Raw genomic sequence first — 12670 nt, 5'->3', positions numbered from 1 at the left:
CTCTCAATTCGTTGCTATTTTGCAATTCTTTGAGGCACTCCCGCGCTCCACTACACTCAAGCCACTTTGGTTTTGCGTTCATTGTTAACCCACCAATTCTTGTTTAAAACCGCTCTAATTTAAGGGTACACAAGTCTCAACTCTCAACCGATTGTTTGTCTTAAAAAAAAAAAAAAAAAAACTCTCAACCGATTAAAATAGAAGTAAAAATAAAAAGACATTGGGAGATATTTTAAGTTAAACTATCTTAAACACGGTTGATACTAGGGATGGCAGTGGATTCAGGACCCTATCCATATCCGCTGGATCGAACCCTGATGAAGCGGATATGGATCTCATTTTTATGGGTCCAATGGATATGGGTCGGATATTGATCTAGAAAAATTTACGTGAATATGGATATGGATCTGGTCGCTAAGATCTAGACCCTACCCAGATCCATATTTTTATTTTATTTTTAGATTATTAGATACTCCCTCCTATTCCAGATAATCGTCCCATTGTCCATTTTCGTCTAGTCGGGTAACTGTCCCATTGTCTATTTTTGGTAAGTGTTGTGTGGTCCAAATTCAATTCCATTTCCGTCTATTCACATAACTGTCCCATTGTCCGTTTTGTGTGGTCTAAACTCACTTTCTTAATTTTTGTGCCATTTTCACAATGGGACGGTTATGTAGAATAGGAGGGAGTATATAAGAATAATTAACGTTTATAAAAGTCATGTTTTCTTATCTTTTATTCAATTCACTTATGTCAGTTTTCTTATTTCATAGTCATTAACGAATTTAAAACCTAATTTAAATATTCGAGAAACAAGAAATAACTTTTTCATCGTAAAAATAATAATTTACGCAGTAATTTGTTACTTTATCATGATAAATATCGACATATTTTATATCCATAATTCTATTAAATAAATACGTTTTATGTAATTTTAATTGTGAAAATACATTTAGAAGATGAGGAAATTAACGAAAAAATTTGAAAAAGATCGACCCATTTATGACCCATATCCTACCCAGGTTCTGTGGATCTTATGGATCTGGATATGGGTCTGAAAATTTTGGACCCTGTGAATATGAGTCGGATATGGATCCAATATAAAGTATATAATATGAATATGAATATGGATTCTATAGGACCCTACCCAGATCTATCCATTAGCATCCCTAGTTGATACAATAGATGTGCTTTATGATTATAGAGTGAATAGTAAAAAAAAGCATACATGATTAAAATAAATTGTGTATGTGAAAGAACATTCATAAATAAGAGTTAATTTGATCAAATGATATCCATCATTTTTTTCATTTCGCCGGACCCATGGGCGGATTCAGTCCGAATTTACTAGGGCTATAGCCCTAGTAGATTCTTGGAAACATTGTTCATATACTTGCCAAAGTTGTAAAGTATCAGTTGTATGTCTGTGCCATAGTGGTTTGCAATTTACTTCCCAGTTCTGAAGACCGAAGCTCGACTCTCACTGCAAACAATGCCTGCTATTTTTTTGATTTTTTCTTATTCGCTTTTTGTTTTCATATTTTTTCTTCTTAACATCTCATATATATACATTATCTTATTCCCTATATATACATTATCTTATTCCCTTTTTGTTTTCATATTTTTTCTTCTTAACAACTCATATATATATCATCTATTTTGAGAGGCTTTCTTTTTGTCTATCTTAGTTCCTAAGACCGTTAGATATGAATCTTATTTCTTTATTGAAGCATAGGTCTCAATTTCGACTTTTTATCTCGTTTTAATGTCAAGTACACCATTTTATGTACAACAAGTGAGTTACAATCAAATTACATAATATTTTGTGTAATTATGTACATCATAAAAATGGAGTTCACTAAAATTATCTTACAAACTCAATTAAGTAAATATTAGTAGCAGAAATAACTTTAATAATTATAAAATATTCCAATTAGGGGTATGAATAATCGAGTATTACAGAGTTGATAAAATACCAATTAAAATATTTTATATCTCATGTTTAGCCAAAAATATTATGAAAGTGAAACGTAAAATATACCGTGTATATTAATATCAGGAAAAAGGCACCCTTCTAATATAATTCCAACCTCGAAAAGAACTTATTTAGCCCTAGATAGATACGATTCCTGGTTCCGCCCCTGGCCGGACCCTTACATTATCCTCATTAAATTTTTTTGCCCAAAATCAAGAAATAAATAAGAGGTATGTTTTAGGAAATACTCTGAATAAAAAGAGAAAAAACAACTTTTATTTAAAAGTAAAAAATAATTCATTAATAGAACGTCATATATACGGCACTTGAATAGCTATAATCGAAAACCAATCTTATGGAAATCAAAGAAAAATAACTTTCTTATAAACTATGAATCTAAAAATATGATCTGATAATTCGGCTCGTCCTCGCTATCTTTATGTAGCTTTTGAGGGGATCTTTCGTTATTATGAGATAAAATTTACCACTAACTTAGTTCCAAATATTTGATAAATCACTTGCACCCTTTAAAAAAACACGCTGCGAACCATCAACGAACTACTCTTGACTATATTATTGACGAGACTAAACTCACGAATGAATGGAAAACCCCCGAAATAAGGAACGGAAAAACGATTCTCACCAAAAGGGAGACTTTTATTGAATAGTAGAAGATAGATATGCATACTATTGATTGAAATTTGAAACAATTTTGGAGTTTACTATCGATCATTGATAATCAATGGAAGCTCCGCATATAATTGATGGACGTTAGGATTTTTACGGAGAGTTTTTTTTAGAGAGAATTTATTATGAATACGGAATATGTCTTAATCGCTTCACAAGTATTTGGATAAGAGAAAAAACAACTTGAATATACCCAAAATGTAAATGTATATATATGATGAAAGTCCTGTCCTTCTGGGTTAAATGGAGCTGAATTGAAGTGAGTTGTATAGAGTTGGATGGAAAATGAATTGACCAGAGATGAATAGAGCTTAAATGAGCTTAGTTGAGCTGAATGAAAGCCGAAAAACACCGGGCCTATGACATGTAATTTAGAAAACCGTAATTAATTGATGAGGACAGATGCAAAACGAAGTATGGAATATTATTTTGTTAAGAAAATGAGGTGACAAGATCAAGTAGTATCGAGTCTCGATATCACCCTCCTACGTATAACATGTAAATTCACAATGACGGACCTTCTTAGTTCTTAGACTTCTTACATACATAATGGCATGTGACAGGATTGTACCTAACCTACATATAAACATGTCCATTTTATTAATCTTTTACTCCCTACATTCCACTTTTATGATTCTCTCTCTAAAATTTAGTAGGGAGAATTTATAAACTACCAATATTACTGTAAATAACCAATGCTTATCTCAATTGAATCATAATTTTCTTTAGTTTAAGGGGCATAGATAATAGTTTACCGATTTTTCTTAAAATCAGAACAACAAGTCTTTCTTGTGACGGACATATCTGTCACAAACTTCCAACGAGTCAAGTGATATCTATGTGGGTAGATAAGACAAAACAGATTGCTACTCCCTAGTTATTATGCTTTTGTCTTATCTATCTACATGGGTAATACTTTATTCATCTGCAATATGTCCGTTATAAATGAGAATTTGTGATCATCTGAAATAGAATTGGGAACAATAAAAATACACAAATTCTCATTTGTGTCAGGTTTGGTCGTCGCAAGCTTGCGACGACCAAGTATTATCTATATGGGATAGATAAAACAAAAGCAGAATGCCTAGGAAGTAACAATCTGTTTGGTCTTATCTAGCATGGATATTATTTAATCCGTCGCAAATTTGTGACGAAAATGATAGACTTGCTAATAAAAATAAAAGGATGATTCCAAGAGGTATCATTCAATGAAATCATTGAACTTAGATACTTTATTGGTTTGAGTAAGCTCCAAGCTTTCATGATTCAATTACTTGCACAAATGTCACAATAACAACCTTATATATTTCAACATTTACAGCTTAACTACTCCCATTTTATTATTACCACCATCATCTTCCTTCCTTTTCCACCCCTAATAATCTAATTTGATCTAGGAATATATTTATCATTTCTATAATTTTTGCATCTTTTATTTCTGAAGAATTCTTCTCTTTTTCAAAATTTATTTAGATATAATCTAATTTTACTTTTTTTTGTCCCCTTCTTTGACAACCGATCTCTGCCTAGCTACCTTCCTACTGATCCGTTAAGGTACGCAAGTTTATTTTTGTTAAATATATACTCTTAATTATGCATCAATATATTTTCATGAATCGATACGATGGATTTATGTTAGCCGACCCCAAATCACGCTGAGTTATTTAAATGGGATAGAAAATTATAAAATATGGTTATTAAATACGTAGTTTGACTTGAAATTATGTCTCAATGGTTGATATTATTATTATGTGCGTGTTTTGCATGTTATCACATATATTTAAGATAGCGGTTGAGGGGTCAATCCTTATTAAAACAAAAATGGCCGAAATAACCGAGGAAGTTTGTGACGGTGATCAAATTGTGGCAATGGAAAAAGAAGAAGAAAAGGAAGAAAATGTAACAAGTTCAATGATGGGAGATGAAGCATTCCTTTTAGAGCTAAACTTGGTCATGATCATTGCCTCGTTGACTTTATCCAATCAAGAGGTTTCTGAATTGGAGGACATGGAGAAACACAATGTCAAAGATCAGGAATTAAAGGCCTTTGTGTCGAAATGCCGAGGCAGAAAACGGGACATTGATGAGCTTAGAATCCCTGATAGACGAACAACAAGAATACAACCACCAAGGATCTTAGACTCAAGGTTCACAACTACTACCTTTTACATTTTTACGAGTTTTAACCCTGTCAGCTAGTTTAGCTGATAAAGTCGATATTTACTGATATTCAGAAAAAATATGTTGCAGTTTTTTCATAATGATATTGAGTTTACTTATCTTGGTGCTTTGTGTCTTTTATTCAGGCACGGCCGGAAAATGTGATAATCTTACACACTGGTGCTAATTTATGACTTTGTATATAAATGTTGTCATGGTACGATCTTAAATCTTCAGGCGTCTAGGAGTAATCTAATAATACCCGAGTTTTGGTTCAATTAAATCAGTTTATGTCAGCATCCCCTGATCTTTTTGGGACCAAGTTTTTGTTGTTGGTGTTTGATTTTTGAGACTTGGAGACAACCACAGAGAAAGGTGGAGAACATTGTATGCCATAGTTCCCTTATAGATACAGAAAAAGTTCTTGTAAGTTGTAATATTCAGTTAGTAGAGACGGATCGAGTGAGGATGTTGCATTGTATGATAGAGTTCTTGTAAAACTTGTACTCGTATAGCCGTTTAGGCGATATAGCTATGTATAAATAACAGCATTAAGTACCAGTTTCTCCCCTGTAAAAATCTGCCGGAGAAACTGATGAAGAAGATTGTATGACAGTTTCTGTAAATTAATGTAAGAAGTACTATATACACAATTACACATATTTCATCTCTGCCCTTTTGCATTGTTTTACCTCACATCAACGGTTCCAAAGGATGATTCATGTTAGCATGAGACTAATTAAGGTAAAGCTGTAAGGTGAAAATGAGCGTATACTGTATACAAGCCTGATCTGTTGAATTTTATGAGGAAAAACTCACAGGATTATTTTTCTGAGCTAATAATGTGGTGATGCAGTGGTGATATGCTCCACTTTCATCTCTTGAACTGTTGGAACTTGAAAATTTCCATCTGCAATGATCGGAAGTCGCTTATTTGGTGGGCAATGGAAACCAGATACATTGACCTGAGCAATGGCATGATCCGGTACTTGATAGGGTCAAACATATCACAATATTGAGTACTTTACAACAATTCCATAATTTGTACAGATGAAAGTTGTGAAAAAAAAATTGTAGGCAAAAAAGAACTCTGCACAAATAAAGCAATCCCTTGACTCCTCCTTATTGCCTAATTTCGGCGTCCTCTATGATACATGGCTGATAGACGATTAAAAACCTCGTATTTTCGTACCAAGTTGCCAATCAACGGTACTGCAGTAGGCAGGATCGATGTGATGACAATGCTGAATATTTTGGCACTCTGAGGGGAAGTAGCTATCACGGCAAGATTATACGTAAAGTATATACTGAATAGCAATACTCGAAGATCCATTGCCAATGGAAACTTGCTCGTCAAGATAATTATCATGTATAGAGAAACATTCAATCCAAGCGAGTTAAAAGCAACCAGCAGAACATAGGACCACTGACTATCATACCCCAAGATTGAAGTTCCGGCAACATGGCCTTTATTATCCTGCCATGTACCACCAGGAGGAGTAATCCCAACCTGGTACGTTGCTGTCGCCACCAAAACAGCTATCACTAAAAGGGTACTCCGAACATCACTTGGAGAGTCTCTTCCGGCATGAAATTTGAAGTATTGAAGTAGATTAGATGAAGAACTGTCATTCACAGGCGTGTTACGAGTACTGCTGGAAGGAATTCTGATACGGGTGGCAAGGTCTTTAGCTTTTAAGGCTCCAGCGCCTTGAAGTTTTTCGTGGATTTCCCGATCACCGGCTTCACTTGGGAAAATTAACAGCAAATCTAATGCTGTTAAACCACTATTGTTGATTGCATTTACCTCCAGGGCCACAGGATTACTTTCTACAAGAAAATCCAAGACCTGCATTATTTATTGTTTCAGTCAGAAGATACAACTGATCAAAAGCAGCACCAAATCCGGTCGACGAAACATAAAAACATTCTCAAGACAAGAATAGAACCAATAAACTAATCTATACTGGCCAAAGCTATTATAAGACGGCCTCGTCGTTACCTGCCTTTGTTTCTTCCAGACTGCAAAATGAAGGATAGTATTGCCATGTTCATCCTTCTTGTTCAGAATCTCCCATAAATTCTTTCTCCGTATCCAATCCAGTAGAACCTTCAAACTTCCAAACTGAATGCTCTTAACAGCAAGATGCAAAGCGGTCTCTTTTTGAAAACTCACATCCTCTAAACAACCTTCACAATTTTCTAGCATTTCACGAATAACATCAACCTTCCCTCTTAGCACTGCAGCATGCAGAGGTGTGTTCCCGTCTTTTCCTTGTCGACGACAGATGCTTGGATCAACTCTTATGAACTCTTTCACAGTCTCTATATCCCCATTTGCTGACGCCAAATGCAACGGACTGTAACCATCTGCATTTAAGTCTCCTGCAAATTCAGGCTTCATCCCTAGCAATGCTTTTGTGAAGTCAAAGTGCCCGGAAACACAGGAATAATGTAAAGGATTTTCGGAGCCTGTTATGGAGACTTGGTGGAGGCTGAGCGGTTCTTACATAATTGCATGAGACTTGAATGCACATGGTTATGATTCCTAACATTGAAACACATAATTTTGAAATTTCCTTACATTCGTAAAACTGGAAATTCGGTTCTTACATGAAAGGACTTAATAATTGCGCAGACAAAATGACCCGAACATGAGCTAAATAACTCATTGGTCAGGTTTACCACAATATAAGAAGTATAAACTTTAACAAGTCATTTTTACTTGCTCACTATATTCTGAAAGTCGAAGAAAATACTCGACCATAAATGAAGAACTTGCTAAGCTGAGAAGTAGAAATGACAGTGTGCACCAAGTTCCAACTGCTAATTACCTAATCTGCCCTGATCTCAACGGAGGGTATATGTCGGAGCTCGGCCCAGTCCTCCCCATCGGGTTCTTGGAATCTTTCAGCTACAAGTGGACAATTCCTCACCTCCAGAAACTGCAAGGACGTGAGGTCCCGCAATATACCTGCAGTTAATTGGAGGTTCTCACAGTAATTTATGCGAAGGGATTGAAGAGAAGACAAGCAACCTATCCATTCTGGAAGGGCTTTAAGATTAATGAACTGTTCAAGTCCTAAGTTTTCAAGGGAGGTCAAATATCGCATCCCGTTTGGGAGGGTCTCCAATTTCAGCCATGATAATTTAAGGGTTCGAAGTCTTCCCTCTATGGATCTCCACGGCATCCCATCATTATCATCATCTTCTTCTGTAAGATTGGATATTGCCCTTAATTCTAGTGATTCCAAAGATGTTAGATGCTCCCACCCTGCTCCTCTCAAAGATCTCAACCTCCGACAATTAATGAATGTAAGGCTCCGTAGGGAAGGACAGGCCTTGAACGTCTCCCCAAGTTCTGACAAACTCACTATCTCATCATTTCCAGCTATACTAATGCTAGTTAGACCTTCCGTGGTCAATGATTTCAGGTAATCAAGGTCGCTTAATTGCACTTGCCTTAATTTGATCGACTCCTTCTCCTTACCCAAATTCGTGATCCGTAATTTTTTGTTCACACCCCATAAAGTCAGCTTTTCAAGGCTTCTACAAGCAGGAAATGATGTCAGATTAAAACTCAAAAAGACATGCAACTCAGAGAGCCGGGGAAAACAGGAATGTGAGCAATTGTTGCAGTCTATGTCTTCCCCTCTCCACCATCCTTTCAACTCCTCCATATGTGAAATTTTAAGTTTCTCGAGGGAAGGAAAAAACACTGGACTATAACTGCCATTATGGGTTGAATCCTCCATGTACTCCAATTTACCTAAATACTCAAGTGAAAGTGACTTGAGATGGAGTAGTTCGCTCAAACAAGGCAAATGCAGCAACTTGAAACAACTGAAAAGCTCAACCTCAACAAGATTAGGAAGAAAGGCGGCCCAATTATCTACTTTTCCCGCTCCCCACCACCTTAACGGGAATGTAGCTTCTAGGTAATAACATAACCGGAGAAACTTCACAGAAGGAGGTGGCTCGAGTTTTTCAATCAAAGTTTCATAATTTCTAAAGGGTGAAAACCCTATGGTCAACGCCTCAAGATGCTTCATGCCGCTCAAATATCCTCTGCTACTTTCCATATCAACCATGAAGTCTTTATGGATTTGAATTCTAATGCTTCCTCTTAGGTTCTTTAATGCTTGCAGATTTTCTAGAACTCCAACTGAACTTTCTCCCGTCGCTACAAACATGGTAAGAACACATAGACAACTCAATTGGTCTAGACCTGAAGGCATGTGACTCAAAGAATCGCAACCAGATATATCCAAGTGCCTAAGATTTGCCAATTTGGCCAAACCCTTTGGTAACTCTTTCAAGTATATGCATCCGACTAGATCTAAGGTTTGCAGATTATACAGCTTTGTAATCGAATCAGGTAGAGCCACTAGACGCCTATTACGAGATAGATCAAGATACCTTAAATGCAATAGTTTACCTATTGAATTTGGTAAACTTTGGATGTCTAGGTCATGCAGATCTAATGTCCTAAGAAACTTCCAATTTTCTACCAGTTCAGCTACCTGAAAGTTGATTTCAAACCCATCTCGAACATAAGAACGGATTTTACACTTTGAGAAAATACTTCCTTTACATTTACTTCCTATGTGAAAAAAATGATGAGCTTCATCTACAAAATTGGTTTGGATAGAACTTTCTGCCACAACACCCTTTCCTGCTACCTTTTGAGCAACATCGTGAATCAAGTCGTGAATTTTAAATGATTCAACACTTCCAATATTATTCTTTTCTACATCTTGAAAAAAACATCTCCGTAGCAAGATTGAGATATACTCCTCCCCAGCATCTTCCAGGCTCTGACCCACATCCAAGGGAACTATGTATCCCTGTGCCATCCAAAGCCTAATCAATTTCTCCTTGTTTATTCTAAAATCCTTGGGGAACAATGCGCAATAGGTAAAGCAAGTCTTTAATGGCGATTCAAGGTTATCATAGCTAAGTTTCAATATGGACATAATCTTATTATCTCCATATTTAAGCTTGGCTAATCCACATTCTTGAAATAATCTCCACTTACTTTCATTTTGACCATACAAAAGTGTTCCCACAAATTTAATAGCAAGAGGAACATTAGAGCATTGTTCAACAATCTTCTTACCAAGCTTAATCAATTCAGAAGAACGCACATCGTGTCTACCTGCTTCCCCAAATGCTCCAAATGCTGTCATCTCAAATAAACGCCAAGAATTTTCAGGAGACAATCCTTTTAGCTCGTATTTATGTTCCACATCAACCACCACTGCAGTCCTTTCAGAACGGGTGGTTACCAAAACCCTACTTCCTGCTCCACCCCCCATCAAGAATTTTCTTAAACCAAGCCACTTCTCACGATCTTCATTCCATACATCATCCAGAATTATCAAGTACTTCCTCCCTCCAAGAAAACCTAGAAATTTCCGCTGTACAAAATCCATTGTAAAACCATCGTGCTTGTCATCAGACGCTGATTCTAGAATCCTAGCAAGAATGGTTTTGACATCAAATTCGTCCGCATTTTCATCAGACACGCATGTCCATAACCTCAAGGGAAACTCGGTCCTAACTCTCTCATCATTAAACACAAGTTGGGCTAGAGTAGTTTTCCCCAACCCTCCGACTCCCACTATAGAGAGGAAAGAAACTCTATCTCGCGTACCAGAATCTAAAAGCATATGAACAACCTTATTAAGATCATATTCTCTCCCAACAACCTCGTCAGAATACACATAAGAACAAGTCTCTTCCCTTCTCTCCCTAATAGGTTGGGAGTCGACACTAAACCCAAATGTGTTGTGATTACTAGCAATATCATCCAGTTTCTTCCTAATCTTCTTAACACCTTGAGACATAGAATACGCGACACTAAGGGTATTTTTCTTAGAAGAAAATAAGTCGCGTACCTTTTCAAATAGTTTACCATCCTTATTGTGTTGCTTAAGCTCAACTAGGGTACGAAACTCGTCAAACAAATCATCAGCATCATAAACAACATCATTAAGCTTTCGGATATAGTCTTGTGCTTCGTGGGAGACTTGATTCTTAGACTCGGCATCAATGAGGACTTTCCTGATAGTCGTGATGGTGTTTTTGAGATCGTCAAGCTCTGATTTGTAGCCCCATATTGAACAAATCTCTCCAATGGCCTCAGACCCCACCACCTCAATCAGTTTTCCTGCAAGACTGATCCCTATATCCGCCATGTAAGACACTGGTGGTGATTTTCTACTCCTCTTAACCCAAAAGATTTGTTAAATAATCACTGAAATAAGAAGGGGAATAAAAAATGCATATGAGTAGGATTATGATAATGGCTGGAATGATATGAATGCTATAACCAAATAACTAACTAATAATGGAGTATTCAATAAGCTGATAGAACAGTTGATACTGACATTTACTCCCTTAGTCCCCGTCATTTGTTGTCATTTTTCATTTTTATTTTAAGAATGAACTTAATAAACAATTTGATCCTTCACACTCAATTTATTCCACTTCTCCTCTAGTAATTGACCATCTTCTCTTTCCTTGGTCTTTGTGCCTAAATCAAAGGACAGCAATTCACTGAGACGGATGGAGTAGCATGTATATACAATTATTCAACAATGACCCAAAAGAACCCAATGAGTTTGTATGCATTTAACCATTGACTTGTACTCCCTCCGTCCCGGTCAATTATTGTCCTTTGGTTTTGGCACAAAAACCAAGAAAAGAGAATGGGGCAATTACTAAATAACAAGTGGACCAAATTGAGTGTGAATGATCAAATTGCTCATCAAGTTCATTATTAAAATAAAATGGACAACAATTGGCTGAGACACCCAAAAATGATAAAGGATAACAAATGATCGGGACAGAGGAAGTAATCCTTAGAAACAAAGCAGTGGTTTGTAAATATCAAACTAACTTGCAATTGGTAAGTAACATCGAATTTACAAAACTATTTATCGGAAAAAACAATATTAGTTCTGAATTTACATTGTGTCGGGTGTACATGAATTTACACATATTAGTATTAACAGTATATCATCCATATCTCCTCAATCAAGCAAAGTATCTCCCATATCATCAAATAATATGCAATGTATTTCCTACCATTATACTTACTCAAATTAAGCACATAATTATCTTGTAAATATTAGGATTATCTTTCTTGCACAAGAGTCCATCCCCTTGTATAAATAGGATAGCATTCTACTGTAATTTATCATTCAATACATACACAACATTTCTCATCTTATATGGTATCGAGAAGTCACAAACGATCCCTAAAAACACCCGCTACCCACCTCTGTCCACGCTCCGCCACCTTCAAACACACCAAACCCGCCACTGTCAAAACAATTTCACCACCCATCACCATGTCTACCACCGAGAACACAGTCCCAAACCCTCATGATGCCGCCTCTCCTCTCACCTCACTCAATCTAAACCATTGTGTGAAACTCACCTCCACAAATTACACCTCCTGGAGGTTTCAATTAACCCACATCCTTTTCGGCTTTAGCCTACTAGGATTCATCGATGGCACCAATCCACCACCATCCAAAACCCTTGTCTCTGATGATAAAACTGGCCGTCCTAACCCCGCGTATTTCACGTGGCTCAAGCAAGACGGTCTCATCTTAGGTGCCTTAATGGGTACCTTATCCACCACAATTCAAGCGTTAATCGTCCGCGCAACCACCTCGAAAGAGGCGTGGGACATTCTCGCTCAAACCTATGCAAACCCAAGTCGCACTCACATATTACAACTCAAAGATCGGCTTGATTCGATCATGAGAACCGCTGACCAATCAATCACCGAATATATGCATGCTATTAAAGCATGTATCGACCAGTTAGCCTTAA

At 36.7% G+C, this 12670-nt stretch overlaps 3 protein-coding genes across 3 annotated transcripts; 1 reads left to right on the top strand and 2 right to left on the bottom strand.

The window, feature by feature from the left end:
- Positions 1-3894: 3894 nt before the first annotated feature.
- LOC141596627 (uncharacterized) lies at positions 3895-5486 on the top strand. Its single transcript, XM_074416831.1, has 3 exons — positions 3895-4216; positions 4448-4809; positions 4969-5486. Exons 2-3 carry the CDS (start codon positions 4484-4486, stop codon positions 4985-4987), a joined length of 345 nt encoding a protein of 114 aa, XP_074272932.1. The 5' UTR covers positions 3895-4216; positions 4448-4483; the 3' UTR covers positions 4988-5486.
- A 341-nt stretch (positions 5487-5827) lies between these two features.
- On the bottom strand, positions 5828-7230 carry LOC141596626 (uncharacterized). Its single transcript, XM_074416829.1, has 2 exons — positions 6825-7230; positions 5828-6671 (listed from the first exon to the last, which is right to left on the bottom strand). The coding sequence occupies exons 1-2, from the start codon at positions 7224-7226 to the stop codon at positions 5952-5954; spliced, it is 1122 nt and encodes a 373-aa protein (XP_074272930.1). The 5' UTR covers positions 7227-7230; the 3' UTR covers positions 5828-5951.
- Positions 7231-7284: 54 nt separating this feature from the next.
- LOC141596625 (putative disease resistance protein RGA1) lies at positions 7285-11221 on the bottom strand. The gene is made up of 2 exons (XM_074416828.1): positions 7657-11221; positions 7285-7370 (listed from the first exon to the last, which is right to left on the bottom strand). The coding sequence occupies exon 1, from the start codon at positions 11020-11022 to the stop codon at positions 7657-7659; it is 3366 nt and encodes a 1121-aa protein (XP_074272929.1). The 5' UTR covers positions 11023-11221; the 3' UTR covers positions 7285-7370.
- Between the last annotated feature and the right edge of the window lie 1449 nt (positions 11222-12670).

Source organism: Silene latifolia, chromosome 8 (genome assembly GCF_048544455.1).
Source record: "Silene latifolia isolate original U9 population chromosome 8, ASM4854445v1, whole genome shotgun sequence".
Lineage (NCBI taxonomy): Eukaryota > Viridiplantae > Streptophyta > Magnoliopsida > Caryophyllales > Caryophyllaceae > Silene > Silene latifolia.
This window is presented reverse-complemented; position numbering and strand designations above follow the sequence as displayed.